This window comes from Daphnia pulicaria, chromosome 11, assembly GCF_021234035.1.
Source record: "Daphnia pulicaria isolate SC F1-1A chromosome 11, SC_F0-13Bv2, whole genome shotgun sequence".
Lineage (NCBI taxonomy): Eukaryota > Metazoa > Arthropoda > Branchiopoda > Diplostraca > Daphniidae > Daphnia > Daphnia pulicaria.
Window position 1 is genome coordinate 3,680,549 of NC_060923.1, and position 20,555 is coordinate 3,701,103.

Below are 20,555 nucleotides of genomic sequence, written 5' to 3' on the forward strand. Positions count from 1 at the left end.
TCACGTAATCAACGACCAATCAACAGGTTCAAACTGTTGCCCCGCAACGGACCCAAAATCTCAAGCTCCGCCCTCGATTCCCTTCAAACATGTACAGTTTAGATTGTACAGGTAACACGTAATTAAGTCCAGTCAATTGTAGTAGTCGTAGTAGTCGTAGTAGTAGTAGTCTAAATATAAACCGGGCAATAGTAAAGAAAAAACCGTTGAATATGTAGAGTCGAATCAGTTGGAACGACAAACAAGCTATAAGGGGATTTTCATTTTCTATTTTCTATTTTATTTTTGGTATTTTTTCGGTTTTCTGGTCAAGGCCAAGGTCTTCTTCTTTTATCATCTTCTTCTTTTTCTTTCTTTTTTATATTCCTCTTCTTCTCTATATATCCCTCCCTTTTTTTCTTAGACCTCCTTCTTTTTCACGTTGGAAAAAGAAGAAGAAAAAACTTCCCCTTTTTACTCTCGTCCTGAAAAAATTCCTTTTTTTCTTCTTCTTCTTCTACCTGTTGCCGGTTCGATTCCTCTCTCTTTCCTCTACGCACTCTCACGTGACTTGACGTCAGCGGCCACTCGATCCCGCTATATGCGCTCACGCCTCCCACCCGAAAAAAAAGTGAATGGGCGGCCAATTTGAAACAGATGAACAAACGAAAATAAAACTAGTGTCAATACAGCCCTGGCCGACATATTCTGGTTCATGAATAACAAAAAGGTGGCCGACTATGTATCGATTAACATTGAAAACTGCCCGCTCGGCCAACAACACCTGTCGCACTTGAACTTATAGAGCGCCTATCTACTGTCAATATTTAGATATTGACACATATTACAGTTCGGATGAAATTTATTTTCATTAACTGCCACGCAGTTTGAGCGACAAATGGGAAAGGAGAGAGAGAATAAAAACACCTGCCGTTTCAACTGTTTTTCAATCCCAAGTTCGAATTATTTTTACGTTAGAAAAAGGTGTGTGTGTGACAAGTATATCCGGGTGAGGTTTTTTTCGTGCGACCCTGCCACATGTGTTAGTCGCATAGGTGACGAGAAATGTGTTGTTTGAACAGGTGGGCTCCCTATGATCATTCGACACTGACACCAATAGACATACGTCAACGCCTGAAATTCTGCTGACTAACTACTGGAAAATGGAGAGAAGAACAAGAAATGTGGCCAATGGAATATTTGAATCGACCGTAGATATCTTTTCCATCACGGATACTCTCCCCGCCTAGCACGGCTGCCAGTCCCGCCATATTGAACGGAAACAAAACGGAGTGAAATAAAAATGACGGCCAAACGCGTCAGCAACAGGTGCATCGCACATCGGGTTAGACTGGAAAATGTCTAAATAGCTCAGCCCACAGGAGCCAGAAAAAAAAAATATGAATAAAAACCAGAGATGGCCGTGAACTTTTTAGAATCCCGGATCTGTGTTCCAACTGATTGACGTCATACTCGGTCATCCCTACGTCAAAAAAAAATTTAAAAAAAAAGAATAATTCAATTTTCTTTAAACAAACAATTAAAAATGAAAAGTAAACTTGCGGTAAGGGACGCGGGGAAATCCCAAACCTCCAATAACCAGAAAATAAAACTCCCCTATTTCGAATGAAAAGATTTTCCTGTTTTTCTTTTATACCGTCCCAAAGTCAAACACACAGATAAACGTTATACAATTCAAACTGGGCTGCTCCTTAAAGACCAGGTTGTTTTTTTTAGTGTTACCCCCCCCCCCCCTCATATTTTTATTATACCTACACAGAGCCATACGTCCTTTTTGACTAGATAGCGCATCAGCCACCGAAAATTCGCAATGCATTTAGAATACCTGTGGGGACTGGCAGGGTCTGTCTAAAGAACACATATTTGCTCTGTGGACGTATCTTTTTGATGCGATTGTTTGGCGTGCGCCTCAAATCGATTGGCGTCTGTGTGTTTTGTACCTGGCGCCATAACTATTCCCCTTCTAAATAAAAAATGCCGCCCCATTTTTTGGTGGTTGAAAACCCTGTCTTAAACAGCCAAACAGAGCCAAATAATAAATAATAATAAAAATTTTATTTGGTACCCCCCTTTCAAAAAAACATCAAAATTAAATGAGTCCCTTGGCAGTTTTGAAGTGTGTCAACAACACAAAACTCCTACCGTTTTCGGGTTGCTGGCACCGGTGAGGCGATCGCAATTTAAATAAAGAGAGAAGAAGATGCCACACATACTCATCAATTGCATTTCGCCAGTTGGCAGAAAAGAAATCTTCCTGTTCAAACCCGCGCGAAATGCTGTGGCGAAATGTTTTGTAGAAATCGCATTCGAATAATAATACGACAATCAAGTTGGCAATACAGATAGAAATATATATAAGAGAGCTCGTGATTGGTTTGCGTGCCCCATTATTATTCCGCGAAAAGAAGCGAAAGTCTGCGAGCTATATAACATCATGCCCGGCTCCCGCGCGCACATAGACGCCGGTCAACCGGTCCGCCTTTTTTAGGTTGGGCTTTGTTTTTGTTTGTTTGGTTGTTGCCCGTCTCTCTCTCTCTCTGTGTGTGTTGGACTGTTGGCGAGTGCAATGCAACGCTGTTTGACCGCCGGAGAAAATCATGGAGAAGATAGAAGATAAGCCAAACGGGTGGTGGTGGTGTAGAAAATTCAGAAGAAAAGAACCCGTTACATTGGCGATGGCTTTGGCTGATTGGTTGACCGTTGGACGTTCGGGAGAGAGAGAGCGCCGGGGTCGGCTGCTGGACTCCTCATGTGGCCATGTACATATACATATGCATATGTAATACATAGATATATCTATTCGGTCGTTATGCAGTCGAAATATCTGGCTCAGATACTATTATAGGATCGGTTTGTTTCGTTTCTTTCTATTCGTCACTTTCGTCGCTTTGGCCCGGCCCTCCGCCACGCGCTGACCGGAATCGGAGTAGAGAAAAAAAAAAATCAAAAATCAAAATCTCGTCGTCGGTTTGTTTTGGTTGTTAGCTATGTCCTTTTCACGTGGGTCCAGCGTGAAACAGGCAGGGCATGTCCTGGATTTTTCTCATTCCTAGATTGCACCACACGACCGACCGACCAACCAAACAGCAGCGCCATAACATCACTCGGTTTCCAAACAGTGAAAACCAAAAAACACAAGCGAGAGAAAATATCCGGGACACCGGAAGAATTTTGATTTCAGTTCAACCGAAATCGTCTGGAATTTCTTCTAGTTTTTTTTCTTCTCTCCCAGACACAATCATTTGCTATTTTTCGCCCTCAATTTAAAAAACAATAAAATGTGCACTCTTGTACCTTTTTTAAAAATTATTATTATTGTTATAGGCTATGCTCTACTGTTCGCAATCTAGTGGGACAACAATCGAGTCCAGCTGTGTGCCAAAATCTTTTTTGTTTTATTTTTATTCTCTCACGAATGTGGGACGCTATAAACAAAAGAAAGAGAGATTTCGCGAGTCTCTCATTCAGTTTATGTTCAAGAAATTTGCAACTGTGCCACATGCAGCAGCAGCAAATAAATCGAATTAAATCTTTCTCTTATATACATATAATGAAAGGAGGGCGTGGGCATTTATTATTATAGTCTCAAGCTAAGTCTGTCATCATAAGTATTATTTCGAATAAAAAGACAACTGCGCAATAACTGGATTGCAAGAGCGTGGCGGCAGGGAAAGGTGAGGAATCCGAATCTTTAAAAAGGAAAAAAATTGAAAAGAAAAAGTCTACCCCACTCCCGCCACGCCACCCCACACACGCGTGTTCTCCCGATCTATCGCTTGTCCCGTTATGTTTTCTGTTTTTCTTTGAATTTCAATTTTGCTTTTGTTTGTTTGTTTGCTTGTGTAACCCGCATTTTGATTTTGATCCACACACACAAACAACGGGCGGTGCCATCCAAACAGCCATTGCGCATGGCGAATACCCAAAGTGAATCCGTTAGCTTTTTTCTCGGGTGCATTTCGTATGCGACCGGGAAAAAACGAAGCGAATAAAATATCAATAAGCCATTTACATATTACAATCGCGCTTGTAATATGGTCCCGGAGTGCCGCTCTTCAGCCAATCACGTTGTTCGCATACCAAATGTTGACCATCTTCTTTATTCGATATCATCCCAAATTGCCAAAATAAAAAAAATAAAAACACTCATTAAATCTCTGAAATAATTAAACCTGTTTTTGTTTTTTCACTTGTTTGAATATTCAATCGACTGAATTAAAATTCCCCGCAAGTGCAGATCCATTTCAGATATGTCCTGGATGAATGAAAGTTTTGTTTTTACAAGATAGAGAGCCGATAGATTGAGGTTGGAAAATCTGGTCAATGGGCAGCTACAGTCGTGTGGGCTGCGCGTGTCAATTGATTACGAAATCGATCAATCATTCTGGAACAAAATAACAAAAAGGCCGAGAGAAAAGGGGGGCAGAGAACATGCTAGAAACAAAACATGGGTTGGAGAAGCTTCGACTGACTCGACGTCTCAGCACGTCGTTTTTATATAATAAAAAGAAACGAATTCGTTTTATGAGTTCGGAGAAGTGGGGAAGGAGAAAATGCAAAAGTTTTGTATTTTTATTTATTTCTTTTAAATTTTTCTTTTGTTTTGTTTTTCATTTTAGGGTTGAGCGACGGAAAAAGGAAAGCACCGTTAGAAAACGCCGATGACATAGCATAAAACTCTATACGCATACCGATGTATTTAATTCATTTCCCTTTAAATAATTACAGACGACGTTGCAGATTTCTTACAAATTCCCCCCCGACAAACGGTGAATGAAAATCCAACGAAAATAATTCGTCTCGAATCTGAAATAAATCTTTAATATCCCGTCGGTAGATCAAATTGAGGTCTCGTCCCTTCCGCGTCACGTGACCCCCCAGCTATACGTGCTGCGTGTTGGGTGGGTGTGGGTGATGGGGCGGTCGGAATGGATACACGACAAAAAACAACCGAAAATATACACACGAAATCAAAAATCATTTCGGCTGGCTATTACATACTGTACGTTGTAATTGATTGGACTAGAACCGATAATGTTCCGCTCGTGATGTAATGGTCAGTTTACACACTCCGGGAGAAACCGGTAGCGATTGCCCACCCCCCGGACAGCGGCAATTCAAGACACAAATGTCTTTTTCTCTGTTTGTTTTACATGGGTTGGATATCCATTAGCAACAGGGTACGATTCGCCCGAGTTCCCACACACATCACGCGGTCCAATATGTGCGCGCGTAACCAGACTCCCGCAAATGTTCCCCCCTGCCGAATAATAAAACCAAAAAGAAGTGCAACGCTACACGCCGAGCTGCGCGCGCCAGACCTCTGAAATCATTGGCCACCATTTCCTTCTCCCATATTCTTCGCTTCTCACATCGCTAAAAATTCACGACTATTTTTTCCTTTTTTTCCTTTTTTTCCTTTGGGCGGTGTTTTGGTTTTTTGGCAAATAAAAACCCCACCAACCGCCAAGTCGGCACACACACGATATATAGTTCTATAGTTATCAGATCGCGTTACTGACTCACTGCACTCCTTTTGCTTTAAAAAGAGAATAAGGATAAAGATTGACCGGAAATTTCTCGTTCTGTGTCATCGGGGAATTTGAAATTGGCGCGCTTGAAAATTCAAAAAAAAATTTACTTTTTCAAATTTTCCCGCCAAAGTATTTTTTTTTTTTGGATTGCGCAATCTTCAATAAAAATTGGCAAACCATTTTCTCTTTCACGCCCATTTTTGTCTGTCGATCTACGTGACCCGCTTATCTATCAGATATTGGTCATTGGTAGTCACACACATTATTTCATCATTTAAAGTTGAAATTTCGTCAAAAAATAAAAAAAAATTCCATTTCGCTTTACACGAGCACGTGAAAAACGAAATAATAAAAAGAAAATGTCGACGAACTTCGGACAACCTGTTTTCTCTTGGACCACACAATAAAACGACTTGCGGTACTTTTCCGTCGTCGTTTGTTATTGTCGTTGGCATACTATTATTTCCTATCCTTTCTGGGCATTTGGTCTTCTCCCTTGATTTATGTTTCTGTCGACTTGTCATCGGTTTTTACCTTCTCTCTTTTAACTTTTAATTTTATTTGCTTGGACCCGAAAAGAAAAGAAACAAACAAACAAAAAACCTACGGGAATAATGACGACGACGACGACGACCCAGCAGCTGTAATAATACTACGTAGCTAGGGGGGCCTCTACGATGGGGGCTGATTTGCATTGTGCTGTCGTGACCGTCGGTTGTCCTTCCGCTTTATTTTTCCACCACCAACAACTATCGTCTCCTGTCCAGCAACGGAATTCCCCATTTTCTTGTTTTATTTTCTTTCCCTTTGCGCGCAATTCCTGCGGTGGTGGTGGTGGTGGTGCCGTCGCCAGCAAAGAAACAAACAAAAAAAATTTGTCTTTTTATCTTCTTCCGCGTTGTTGCACCTTCAAGTTCATTGTCACGAACGCTAACAGCAGACTTGGCTTTTCCATCTCTCTCTCCGCGTGCTGGGAAATCTTGATTTTTTTTCTTTTTCTTTTATAGAAAGCCAGCTCAGCTCCTTTCACGGGATTTTCACCGCCTGTGTGACGTCGTCGTCGTGTGTCCATTCACGGACCGACCGACCGACATTCGACGCGCGTCAATAAAAAACAAAAACAAAAAAACAAAACAAAAAACTCATCGATTTTTGATTTTTGTTTTTGTCGTTTTCCACATCCAGACGGTCATGGTGACCTCAATTTTTCGATTTGAAACAAAACATTTTGTTCGGTTTGTTTTTGAATTCTGAATTGTGCTGTGCGTTGTCTTCCCTGTTGCGCAAGAGATATGTGTCGACCAGGCTGCTGTGGTGGATATGATCCGGACTTCGGAACCGCCCGGAAGGGCCCTCCTTCCGGCCCCCGGTCTTATTGGCTCGGCACTGATGGCTGATGGGGCTGAAATTGAACGGTCGCCGCCGCCACCGACGACGGCCAAGGTATCGGGAGTATCCGGCGGCGGCGGCGGCGATGCCTAGCGACGGGTGACGTCGTGGGGACACATTACATTTCGCGTGCATGGTGCATCGGATGACGGGCATATTCTTATATGATGATGATCCGTTTACCTTGATTTCAATTTCCCATCCGGTTGATGGCTGATGGGGTCGTTCAAATTTTTTGGGTGTCGTCATCAATTTCATCGCCATTTTCCGTTTCTTTTCTCTTTTCTTTTCCCGGTAGTTTTAGATTTCACAGGTTGACCAGGTTATTTCATCAGCTGTGAACTTGTCCAGGAATATTTTTTGATGTGTGTAACTTCTCCTGCTTATACGACCATATAGCCGCCCCCCTTGCACCATGACCGGCCCCCAGCAGGCGCGTCATGGTGAAAGAAAAAACACGCCAGAAAATTAGGTCAAATTTCTTTCTCCATTTTGGAATGAAGAGAGAGAGAGAGAGAGGAAACAAAAGGTTCTTATCGTGTGGGACTCGCCTTCTTCTTCTTCTTCTCCCTGGAACATTTTTTGAAAACGTCCAAGACTTTGGTGTCACCTGGTGTTGAAATTGAGCGAAAAACATTTCGTTTTCTTGTTGGGGATTTCCCATCTCATCACACAGCGCCGGAACGATGCGGAAGGATTTCTCTCTCTCTCTCTCTCCTTGCACGACGACGAAGGAGTTAAGTGCCAACACGTGTGCCTCGTGTGAGACACGCACCGATCGGCCGCTCCTTTTCGTTCCTCTTTTATTTTTATTTTTGGTATTTTTTGTTTTTTTGAAGGGCACCAAGACACGCCCTCTTGCTTCTTCTTCTTCTTCTCTCAACCGGAGAAACTCATTTCATTTGTGTTATTTTAATATTCAATGTTAACCCTCTCACCTTCCCTCATTACCGGGGGATGAAAAATTTACATATTAAAACACATGGACCCAATGATTCCATTTCCATTTGATTAAAACGGGGTGGTGGGGTGAAACGAAAAAGAAATGTGTCAAGGAGGCCGGAGCGTGCACGCGTGTTCAAGTTAAAGGGGAAAGAAAAATTTCCATAGACCGAAGGGGGTTAAAAATAAAACAAAAAAGAACGAATCCAACTGACTAGATGATACTATAGTCTTATAAAAATATACCTGGTGGTTGGTGGTGGTGGTGGTGGCGGGTGAACAGTATACGACAGAAAAGGGGGGAGAGAAGAAGAATAATGCCGCGGGATTGTATTTTCATCAGATCGAAGACGCCGATGATACTATCACGAAGGCATCCGAGGCCAGCAGCGTGATTAGGGGGTGAAAATTTCGAATGCAATCAAAAACCGAAAAAGAAGAGCGTGTGTGTGTGTGTGTGGGTCAAACCGAAGAAGAAGGGGATGATACACACACACCAGAGAGAGAGGGTGTATTATTCAAGTCTTTATTTGGTCATTTCAGAGGAAAAAAGAGAAACGAAAACCAAAAATTCTTTTCATCCCTCGAACTTTTTATTTTTCCCTTTAGCTGCCACTGGCAGCCGTCAGACTCACTTGACGATAGCACCCGATAAAATATCAGGAAATGAAACGAGTTAATAACAATATCAACCTTTTCAAATAAAAATGACGTCGAAACAATAGTTGCATCAACATCATTTTTATACAAGGACCGGAGCTAGAATTTTATTTCGGGTGTATATTCGATTGCCCTTTTTTAGTTAGATCGGGAATGAATTGATGACAAAATGATACGCAGACGTGTGTTTTTTCACGTACGCCATTCAGAAACAGAAATTTGAAACGCCATAGAGTTGTCATTGACTGGGATATTATGACTCGAGCTACTTTGAATGTTTTAGGGATAAACAGCAATCCGGGAATCGGGACTTTTTCTTCTTTTCCCTTGAGATAATCATTATTGAGCTAATCTCTACACAATTACGCACAAAACAAATAACAAGACTCATTTTCAGCCATAAACAATTGCTGAGCTTTTTCTTTCAGAGTTTCGTTGTTGACCGTGAAAGAAATCTTAATTACTGGGATCCCCCAGTAATTATGATTTCAAAACAAACTTAAAATTGTTGGGTCCGTTTCGGGGCCTTTTTCGGGTTTAGAGAGATATAATTGATGCCCTGGAAACGGCGGAGAAAGATCTTACGTCTTACTTACACGTCACGTGTTACCATTTAAATTACTTTGACTTTCGTTTCAAGTCGTGTCCTTCTCCGTTTACCGAAATCACACGCGTGAAAACGGAGGGTTTCTCTCTCCCACCCACCCCCGAGTGCCCGGCACTCGGTCAAGTTCAACAGGTGGTTGCTTTATTCCTCTGTTTCGTCATAGCCGAAATAGAGGGCGTTTTAAGATTTGCGAACCGGAACTAAAATACTACCGTACCAGGAGGTGCCGGTGTGGCGGCAAAACCCTTTTTGGTTTAAAAATTGTTCCAGTTGCACTTTACTTAAAGTGTTTCAGGTTCAAATGAATTGGATTGTTTACTCACAGACAAAGCTGTGATGCAGACTACATAACGATTTAACAAGCGATCTCCCACTCAACCGGACCGAAATGGTGGGGGTACTTTTCGGATCGTAATCCGGAAAAGAACTTTACAAATCCGGACTAGGTCTAATCTGTTCAGAATCGCAAGGCGATTCCAACGGAATTAAGTCCGGATTTTTATCTTTTCCCGTTCACGAGATAATCACGGTTGAAAATCGTGAAATATCACGAAAACCCAAAGTCTCCCCGTCCGACTACATCGCTTTTAGCCGTATATTCGGCTTGTAAAAAAAAACTAATTGATACAAAATGTAGCCCTTTCATCCCTCTTTCAGAATCCAAAAGGATTTTTTATAATTCTTTGAGATGTTTGAGATATCACGATTTTCGTGATACCCCCATTTCGACACATTTTTCAGGCATTTCATTCGGCGTTGCCGATTGCCGTATATGTGACTTCGCCCCCACTCCTTCGCTTTTTCCATTGTTTCCTATGTATCAAGTCCCATCTGTATCGATATACAAGGCCTTGATACATAGGAAACAGGGGAAAAGCGAAGGAGTGGACAGGAAAGGGGGCGAAAAGCACATATACGGCAATCGGCAACGCCGAATGAAATGCCTGAAAAATGTGTCGAAATGGGGGTATCACGAAAATCGTGATATCTCAAACATCTCAAAGAATTATAAAAAATCCTTTTGGATTCTGAAAGAGGGATGAAAGGGCTACATTTTGTATCAATTAGTTTTTTTTTACAAGCCGAATATACGGCTAAAAGCGATGTAGTCGGACGGGGAGACTTTGGGTTTTCGTGATATTTCACGATTTTCAACCGTGATTATCTCGTGAACGGGAAAAGATAAAAATCCGGACTTAATTCCGTTGGAATCGCCTTGCGATTCTGAACAGATTAGACCTAGTCCGGATTTGTAAAGTTCTTTTCCGGATTACGATCCGAAAAGTACCCCCACCATTTCGGTCCGGTTGAGTGGGAGATCGCTTGTTAAAATTAACGCCACCAAATTGTCCAAAAGGAAGAATAGAGATGAATTTGTCCTACCTTTATGCCTGGACCCACAGCCAGGCATCCACAAGTGCTCCATCCAAAGTTGAATCCACCAGGATGGATAGGGTAAAGGGTGTCCTCGTGAATACACCCACATTCGTACGGGCGTACACAAGGACATTTAAAGAAAGAGGAATTGAAGAGATCCTTAACTCGGACGGCATCGGTAGCTTCTCCAATGGGATGCTGTTTATCTAAATAAAAAATTTCAACAAAGAGTTGTACGACAAATATTTAAAGAAACAATACTAAGCAAGGAAAGACAGAAAATTAGACAGTTGTAAACCAGGGTATACCTAATAGTTAATAAACAAGAGAATTGAAGGTTTGAATGTAATACACTATACATTTATGCAAGGCATGCATTATAAACAAATCTGGCAGGTCACATGCAGGTTTATAAAAATAACAAAATTATTACCTAAGCGATGATACTGTGATTGTTGATGATGGCAGGAGGTTAACAATCAAATCACATGACTGGAAGTCCAGCACAAGAAAAACTTTGCTGTTACGATGGCTGGCTTAGGCCTCAAACCTACACAGAGGAAAAGGTTGCATACATAGTGCAAACAAACTACCATGCATAGACAAGGAGATAATTAATGCTCGTCAGTTAGTAACAATTCACAAATTTGGAACAAGTTTAACTCTGCTATTGAAGCTCCCATAGTTACCCCATTTTTGTCCTGAGTATTTACCCGCCAAACAGCATGGAGAGAATGGAAAGCTGCGACACCAAAGTTGACATGGCGATGAACCACATTTTTGTAATTTTATTTTCGTGCATCTTCCACATGACCACGTCCAAAAAGTGATGGTTCCGTTTTTCTTTGAAATCTTAGTCTCGACCTTTTGGTAGTTTTAGTCTCCTTTGGAAATCTTAGTCTCCGCTTGTAAACGAACGGAAGCAGCAGCAGACGACACTAATATTCTAATTAGCAATACTTATACTTAAGGTATCGATTAGAATTTATTAATAATCGCCACCCACCCCCACCCCTCGATCCAAAACGCAAACAAAGAAAAAAGCGGTTTGAACGCCAGCGATCAACATCCGCTGAACACATCGGGATTATTTTCAAATCAAATTGTTCGTCTCAACAACTTTGATTAAGTCCACCCACCACAGACAAGATTAAAGTAAAAGTTTGCACGAAACCCGCCCAAATAACACCCCCAGGACCCTCTTGGAAGCCAAGAGGGAATAATTATTACTAGATAAGAAATCAAATAATATTACATGCCCGTACTGAGGAATTTGTTTTTTATTTGAATGCTTCTTCTTGGTGGCGATGGGATTGGGTCGGGTGATCAATCGAAATTCAATCACACGAACAAGTCGAGCAAGTTCTTCTTCTTTCAACTTTGCTCACGTATGAGAGTTCTCCGATGACATCCATTCGGGTGTCATCCCTTCGCCATTCCACATCAGAGGGTTCGAATAAAACTTGGACAGCCGGAATGAATTTGGAGCTACCGGAAGATGAGTTTTTGTTTCACATGTATACGTCGGGATATTATTCGATCGATTTTATATACTTTTGCACTTGGCTTATTATTATTATGTGAATATTAGGTTCGGTTGTTTTTTGGTCTCGGGAGATTTATTTTGGAGAATTAAAAGAAAATAAATAATAAATATTTTGTCTTTAGATATTTTCCTTTAGATTTTTGAATTCATTTCATTTAATTGGTTCGGCAGAAGAATAAGCAAAAGTGCCGACTCTGCACGTGATCCATCGGGTAGATAACCTTATAAAGCCGCAGGTCCCCCGGGCTGGATGACTCTCGGGACGGGATCTCAAGAATACCGCTTGTCACGAACGACGACGTCTTGCCGTTCATGAATACTGAATGAAAAATCGTAGAGAATAAAATACACAAAAAAAAACCTCTTTTTTTGGCAACAACAATTTGAATACATTGGAAAAATTAAATAGTAAAAATGAAAAAAAAAAATCTTTTAAAACAATGTTTTCAATTTATTTCCCCAACTGCCGGGACGGCAAACGGGAATCGATGGTGGCCCTTCTTCATATTCTGGGCTGTAAACGGAGACTATGTGCTGGATGAAAGGGAAAATACGAAAAAGGGATCCGACGACGAGAAGAAAACCAAAAGAATCGGAAAGACAATGAAAACTTGTTGTCTGTGGTCAAATTCACAAAAGAGTTTCGACTCCTATAAAAGCGAAGACAAAGTCAGAGCCCATGTGTCTAGAGTCTAGACAGACGTCCAGAATCCCTTTTACATCTGCCGATGGAGAAATAAAGAAAAAGAGTCCAGGGTTGGGTGTGTCCGGGTGTCCATGGGTTTTTTCTCCGTTCTTCATTCAGTCCGCGAAAATATAAATGAATAGAGACGTAGATTATGCGCTAGTCACATCTTTGACTTTTTAATTTCTTATTTTTTTTTCTTCTCATTTTTCATCGAGATGATTTTCGCTTTTTGGGATTTTTCTTGTTTTTGTCGAAATATTATTCATATCAGATGAAACCGGACTGGCCGAATAAATAAGAGACCAGCTTTGCCCATAGCTTATAAACCAGTGCTTCTCCATAGTTGGACAGCTCGAAAAAATTCAAAAATGAACAGCAACTTTTATAAGTATCCGGTCATCTCAGCGCTTTCAATCGGCAGAACCCCACACAAATCCTCCTGCTATTTTTTGAGCTTCTTATTTCAACTTCATTTGGTATTATATACTATTCTCAGATGCCTGTCGAGAGAGAGTGAGAAGAACGCCATCCACTACAACGCTCTTTTCAAGGTTGAAACGTTGACTACTATTATTACCTGTGGGCTGTGGTACGGTTTGATGTGACTTTCGTCCTGGGCAACTTGATTCCAGTTGGGGCTGTTCTTCAACCTGTCATCCCTTTTTCTTTTCTTTTTTTTTTTTTTTTTAAACTCAAACCTTTTGAAAAATTTGAAATAGGGGAAGCCAAATTTTCCAAATCAAAAAAATCTTTTTTATCTTTTCCGGAGCGGATCGTATACAACTTTTGTCGCCAATTTGCTGATAGCAAACAACTTGTTAAGGTCTCAAACGTGTGCCGATAGAGAAATTATTTTATTTTTTTTTGCAATTAAGAAATGAGAATTTCTGTCTTTTTCCTTTTTCGTCTTTTGCTTTTATTACCTACCTGTCCTACCTGTGTAGTAGATAGTTGGTAGCGTCATTATGTGGGACCCCATCTTTCCCAATCCTCTGCAGACTTTTTCTTCTTCTTTATTTTTTTTTGTGTGTGTGTGTGTTGGGTACTAGAGTAGACGTGATGTGTGTTTGACTATCGTTGGTTTCATCCTCAACGACCCTTCTTCTTCACTCTCCTGGTCTCCTCCTATCGACCTCCCCATTCCTCCGAAATCAATATAGACATACCTTTAGGGATTTCTCTTTGTTTTTGTCCTTTCATTCTTGTTCGTATGATTCTACTCCAGACATTCTATTTGTATAGTACACACTCGCATACATTTATGAATGTCAAGGACGACATTTTCGTTTTTTCTATTTCTTTTTTATAATTGTCATTCCACCCTCTTATCGAACGTTGATATCCTTCGATGTATTAGAAGAAAAAAGACCCAGAGAAATGTCCCAAATGAATGTGTAGTATTTTTACTATATAGAGTCTTCTTCTTCTTCTTATAGAGTCTTGTCCAGATCAGAAGGTTATAACTATATATAGGCTATATCGTAACGTTATATGACACTCAAGTTGTAAAACTGTTCAGGGTATTATACTATGGGCCCCATTTTTCACTTTAACACACAAAAGAAATCGCAGCTGAATTGGTTTAACCCTTTTCGAGTTGTTGTATTTTAGCGCAGTTTATAATAGACGGGACCGATGAGTCGAACACAGTTGCTGGGCCCGCCAAATAAGGTTCTATTTAGCCTAAAGTATATTATACATATACCTTTTCTTTTTTTTTTTAAAAGAAAATTTAGTCGTAAATAAAAAAAGAAATAGAGGAGGAAACCAGAAAACAAAAAAAGAATGGGAAGAATGTGTATAAGAAGATTTCGATTTATTTTTTACGAGGTCGTGGATATAAATAGTTCGACCCATTTATACTATTCTTGTACATAAATATGTCGTTTTTTTGGTCATCTGTCATTCAATAGAGCATATGTATATATCTTCCGGAGCATATAGAGTCGGCAAAGGTACCATAAGAAATACTTATAGAGAAAGAAGAAGAAGAAGAAGAAACAAAATAAATAACTCGAAACTGAAAATAAAAAAAAGGGTTAAAAATAAACACACATCGATCGAGTTGACCGTATTTGGTTGGTCCATCCGAAATAGTAAAAAATAAAAAAAGTGAAATAAAATCAAGAGAGAAAATAAAAGAAGAAGACGGGCTACAGGCGAATGAAGGTTGAATATAAGGTGGAAAAGAAATCAACAGTAAACGAGTTATCTCTATTTGAAAAAAAAATATACAAAACAGGAAATCATCATCACGAAAAAAGAGTAAAAACGAAAAATCCAGTATACCGAGAGAGCAGTGGCCCTTTTATTATATACTACTATATGCTATGGATGAATAATGGTCTCTTTGTTCATTTCGGTTCAACGAATTGGTATCCGCGTGCCGAAAATTCGATTTCGCGGCCACTATAAATTATTCGTGAATTCATTATCTCCACGTCGATAATAAATCGAATCAATGACACAACACGAGACGGCATTTTTACTTTCGTTCGAATTCGAAATGAACGGACGCGAACTGGATATTGGCTTATACCAAACGCATAATTATATGGCTAAACCGTCTTCGTTGAGGTGTTTCTCCTCTATTCTTTTTCGAGATGGAACATTCAAGATATCCTACGTTGGAAGAACAAGTGCTTGCGAGAGTGAAGCAGCTATAAGTTCGGCTCCTTTCAGCTTTTTTTGGCGGCCGCACCTTTTGAATTATAAAGACCTGTTTTTTTTTCGGTTAGTTTGCTCGATTTGAATTTCCCTTTTTTTTTTTCGCCCGATTTAGTTTGAGCTGTTTCACCTTTAACTATACATGTATAATAAATTATAATACTGCACTCTACAGGCCAATGACCAGCCAGTCGTCCACACCCATTTCACGAACAAAAATCTTCTTCGACAATCATCAATTCAAACAATTTAACGTTTAAGGACGAATAGACAATTAATTTCCCTTTCTTTTATTCGTTATTCATCCGTATAGAATAGTACGGGTTGTTGGGACGTTACAAGGCTATGCGTAGACCAGCCAATTCTTGCAGTGTCACTTTTGATTGTTCGGTAGCGATAACGAAATGATTCAGAAGAAGAAGAAGAAGAAGAAACAAAAAAGAAACAAAGTCTATAATCCAGTTTGGGGACTGCTGTGATTTGAATTTTGGATTCGCCGATGAGAGTTGCTGGGGCGTAACCCTATAGATGTATCAAAATTTCGTGGAGGTCTTATTGCTCAATTTTCAGAAAAAAACTGGAAAAACTCGACAGTGTCCATCAAAGTGCATTCACACGTAAATTTGAGAACGAAAGAATCATACTATACGATCAAAAATGTGTAGATTGTTACATTTTCGGAATATATTCACGTTCACCACACATATTTTCCGTACCATGTGTATTTAATGCTGATTCAATTTATTCATCTCTTCCCAGCTGTTTATAGCTTGCGCATCTGGCCTGACAATTTTTCCCTATTTTTCCAACGGCCGGTATAGACTCGGCCAACTGACGGCAATATATTTCCGGCGCAAGTGTCGGCTGTTTGATGGTCATAGCTTTGGCATATTTTTATCTTTCATTTCCGTTCAAACTCGTCGTTATTGATTTGTGGACTGTCGCAATCGAAATTTTTGTTTTCCCCTTTTTTCCGCCCGTCAACGACATTGTGAAAGGTTCATATCGTTTGGTTCCGAATAACCTTGCGATAAAAATCACCGTCATTATATGACGTATAGTCGTATACTGTGCGCTATGTACATAAACGAAATTTCAATCAAAGGCTTTGTAGTCTTAGTCAAATCGATGCTTCACATTCAAGCCGAGATAATTAGATAAAAGATGAAATCAGTGACGCATTTCGGGAACTATTCCTTGCCCTTTGTGTAAAGTAGAACGTAGACGACCGGTCCCGGCGTCATATATGCCGGGACCTGATTTCAGTTCAAATCACTCTGCAACTTAGAAACTAGATTACCTTGCGTGACTTTATGCTAACCTTAAATAATTGAATGGGGCATTCAACCCCACTTTTACTCACGTGTTGACTGACTTGAGTCATTTGATTTTAGCGAGTTTAGGCTACATTCATCACTTATACTTTTTTCCAACCCGCCTTATCTTTTGTTCCTCTAACGTCATATGCGACTTAAAGGCTACACGTCAATGGTATTGAAATATTAGTCACTTTCCTTATTATCACTAAGTCAACGTAGAACGTAGTACATGCCATATCTGAAACGCACCGTTGTCGAAGGATCGAGAAAATCCTTTTTGGTATTTTACGGTTCTATAATGAAATAAGATAAAAGTGCACTGATAATGAGCCGAGTATAGTGAAACACATTTGAACACGCATGACGCATTGAGCGGCACCACACATTCTTGTTGGCCTGCGTAGCGACACCGATCCCCAAACTGCGCTCTCGATATTATTCATATAATACGAATCATCCCGAATCGATCGATCCGTTTTTCTGGTTTTTCAACTCTTCTTTTTGTTTTTGTATTGCTGTGCGTGGTTTTTTTGAATTGATTGAGGTCAGAAGTTTAAACCATCCAAACGTATAGTGAATTCGTCGACACTTGATTCCTGATAGTTTTTAAAATTTAACAAAAAAGACGATCATATTCCGTTAGATCGCCAATTCAGGAAGAATTCCACGACATATAAAGGAGTCGGACTACTACTAAGCTAAAAAAAGAAAACATTTGTGTTCGTTATACTACATTGTAGAGTGAATTGGATATATATATAACCCCTAAAATAGCTTTTTCTACGAGTCCCAAGGTAAAGGCTCGAAAGCATAGTCGCATTCATTTGTTTGCCGACTCGGCTTCGTTCATCACGTCGACAACCAATTTTCAAACGGCATCGTCAATTTCTTCTGTTTCTACCGGGCCGGCGACGATACGAATTTCTGTATACAATTGGCTCAACCACACAGGTAAAAAAAAAAATAATCAAATGTTTTAGCTTGAAATTTCTGTCAAAAAGTTTAGTGGAAATGTACATACAGAGCGTGAGCGCCCAGCACGCTGAGCGCGGGACAGGTAAATATCTTTCAAATGAGATAGGGACACCGGGTAAATGTTGTGAAAGAAAAAGGACGACAACAAGTCAGGTGCTGGCCAAGGTTGACGCAATCGCCTTTCTGTTTGTGGAGCTCATCTAAAATGTCCCCATCACCACCAACCACCCTCTCTCTCTCGAAAAACACAAGCGAAAAAAGCCAGCAGCTCCGATTCATCACTTTCCCTTATCTCTGCTGCTGCTGGCCTAGCACAAAAGTTGGCCCCTCCTATATATATTCCTTACGTTTATTCTTTTTATTTTTACAAACGAAAAGGTAAAGAAACCAAAAAGATTTAGAGGAAAAACCACAGGGCCCTACGGCAACCAAACGGCTATCCACTTTACCTGTAGTACAGTCAAGTGTTTCCCCCTAAAAGTGGTGTAGCCGTTTCAGCAAAACAAAGTGAAGATGTGCAAACTACGATAAAAAGCAATTCCAACAGACTGTATGCCAGCGCGCAGGTTGTTAAGGCTGGTCAAGGTAAAATAATACAACGATTCATAACGTTCGGAGAAAAATAGTCGAATGGAAATTGATGGGCAAAAGTCACTAGGGAGGGATATAGCGCTGCTGCTGGGGGGAGAGGAAAATGAGCTTTGTATTTCGTACGCCGCTGACTATATCATCTTACAGCGTTGTTTCTTTTTTTTTGTTTCCTTTTTTATTAGTTTCACTCTTGCAACAGTAGCTGCTGGAAAACACCAAAGGCAAAGGGAAAGCAACAGTCTTGTGTCTGAGCGGCTCGTCGACGGTGAGACCCCCACATTCATCTATGAGATTATTCAAACTAGACACACAAAATCCTACAGTTCCATTTCAACCGCAAAGGTCTAGACTAGCACACAAAAATGTCGGCGGATTTCTTCACGTCTCTCAGCTGGACGGCGATGGACAAGACCACGTTGTTCATTCAAATCTTTTACACTGTTGCTGCGCTAGCCTTAATGTGGCTCTTGCATTACGTCTTTATCAAACCACTCAACAGGATCAGAGTAAGTTTCAAATTGTAATTCAATCTTTTTAAATACATTAATTTTTTTTGATGGCAGGATTTGTGCGACACGGGCTACCAAGATCAAGCGAGATGGGATCGCTTCGGAAGGACAAAGCGCCAGCTGGCCAACGAAGCTAGACGGAACAAAAAAGTCGGCGACGTGCCGCCCGTCTTTCCCAACGGATGGTTCGCTCTGTGCGAGTCGGAAGACCTCAAAGCCGGACAAGTTTTGGCCGTCAAAGCTCTCGGTAAAAATAACAAAATAATTAAATCAATTTCAGATGAATGACGTAACAGTTCAGAGTGACCTCTGTTAAGGACGTGACGCAGTTATATAGTATAGGCGCATAATCTAATATATTAAAATGGCTGCTAGCCTAGATGATGTAACACTATAATTGGTAATCCTCCAACGTTACGTTGCTGTATATATTTATACAGACGAGAATCTGGCCGTTTTTCGGACCGAAGAAGGAAAAGTATGTGTGCTGGACGCTTATTGCCCTCATTTGGGAGCCCATTTGGGCATAGGTGGACGAGTTGTTGACGATTGCATCGAGTGTCCATTTCACGGCTGGAAGTTCAGCGGGCACGATGGCAAATGCACTTCTATTCCATACTCAAAAGGAAAAGGTTGAATTTCGAAATGCATCTAAACAAAAATCAAAAACAGGAATATTATAGTCATATGTAAATTACAATTATGTTTTGAAAATCATGATACCAGTTCCGACGAGCGCTCAAGTCAAGAAATGGCCGAGCCACGAAGTCAACGGCTTCGTTTTCTTCTGGTACCACGCCGAGATGGACAAGAGTTTGGAACCAGAATGGACCGTGCCCGAATTGGATGTCATCAGCTCAGGCCGTTGGAAATACCGCGGACGGACCGAGTACAAAGTCAACGTTCACATTCAAGAGATACCTGAAAATGGAGCTGACGTGGCTCATTTGGCCCATCTACACGGTCCGTCGATGCTGGGAGGATCCGACCTGACATTCATCGACAAATCAAACTGTCCCGGCAAATTAAACGGCACGTCGGCGCCCATTCTCCATCATCACTGGGAGGTGGGATGGCAAGGCCCAGAGCACGGAGCGGCCGATTGTCACATAGCTGTCACGACCATCAAGCACGATTTGCGTCTTTTCGGCCGCATACCCTTCATCTTGATGGAAGTCGAAGCCAAACAGATCGGTCCCGGATTGGTTTATTTGACTCTGGGCACTTCGTTGGGCCGTTGCGTCTTGGTTCAGACCGTGACGCCCATTGCGCCGTTCACTCAACGAGTGTTACATCGATTGTACGCCTCGCCAACTGTCATCGCACCTTACGCCAAACTGATTCTCTGGGGCGAAGCTATTCAGGTATTATATCAAATGGTTTTGGTAAATTATTACTTTTAACTGAAATTGAGGTATTGTTTTAGTTTGAGCGCGACGTGGCTGTGTGGAACCACAAAACTTACATTAGACATCCGGTCATAGTCTCCGAAGATCGAACCATCAGCAAACATCGACGTTGGTACCAGCAATTTTATTCGGAACATTCTCCGCGTATTGAAACCATCATGGAAAGTAGAAAAGGTTCTTTAGATTGGTGAAATTCGTTTTGTTTAGTGAACAGCCTGATTTTATTAATCTTTTTTCATTCCAGCAATGTGTATACAATAAACCGAGTACTTATGTTTTGTATCATTGTGTATTTGACATTTTTAAAAATGATTATCCAGTTTTTCTCAAATTACATTTTTT

General features: G+C 40.7%; 2 protein-coding genes and 1 long non-coding RNA gene across 6 annotated transcripts in view; 2 read left to right on the plus strand and 1 right to left on the minus strand.

The window, feature by feature from the left end:
* The window catches only part of LOC124315275 (cytochrome P450 3A2-like), a 317,765-nt gene that overhangs the window by 239,658 nt on the left and 57,552 nt on the right, over nucleotides 1-20,555 (plus strand). The window lies entirely within an intron of this gene.
* On the minus strand, nucleotides 10,590-11,408 carry LOC124315797. The gene is made up of 3 exons (XR_006911690.1): nucleotides 11,223-11,408; nucleotides 10,943-11,059; nucleotides 10,590-10,715 (listed from the first exon to the last, which is right to left on the minus strand). It is a non-coding gene; the product is annotated as an uncharacterized LOC124315797 (long non-coding RNA).
* LOC124315332 (cholesterol 7-desaturase nvd-like) lies at nucleotides 17,115-20,555 on the plus strand. Of its 4 annotated transcripts, XM_046780952.1 has the most exons (8): nucleotides 17,115-17,448; nucleotides 17,504-17,680; nucleotides 18,478-18,560; nucleotides 18,638-18,801; nucleotides 18,859-19,051; nucleotides 19,245-19,436; nucleotides 19,531-20,168; nucleotides 20,231-20,555. In XM_046780952.1, exons 4-8 carry the CDS (start codon nucleotides 18,658-18,660, stop codon nucleotides 20,402-20,404), a joined length of 1,341 nt encoding a protein of 446 aa, XP_046636908.1. In that variant the 5' UTR covers nucleotides 17,115-17,448; nucleotides 17,504-17,680; nucleotides 18,478-18,560; nucleotides 18,638-18,657; the 3' UTR covers nucleotides 20,405-20,555. The 4 variants fall into 4 exon arrangements, with proteins under 4 accessions (XP_046636908.1, XP_046636906.1, XP_046636907.1 ...); XM_046780950.1 differs by having other exon boundaries at nucleotides 17,115-17,680; XM_046780951.1 differs by having other exon boundaries at nucleotides 17,115-17,680; nucleotides 18,495-18,560.

Bases quoted from the DNA above. Each gene is read 5' to 3' on its own strand.
- LOC124315332 (XM_046780950.1), top strand. From the start codon at position 18,658: ATGTCGGCGGATTTCTTCACGTCTCTCAGCTGGACGGCGATGGACAAG. The intron at 18,802-18,858 runs GTAAGTTTCAAA...TTTTGATGGCAG, and splicing joins AACCACTCAACAGGATCAGA to GATTTGTGCGACACGGGCTA. The intron at 20,169-20,230 runs GTATTATATCAA...GTATTGTTTTAG, and splicing joins TCTGGGGCGAAGCTATTCAG to TTTGAGCGCGACGTGGCTGT.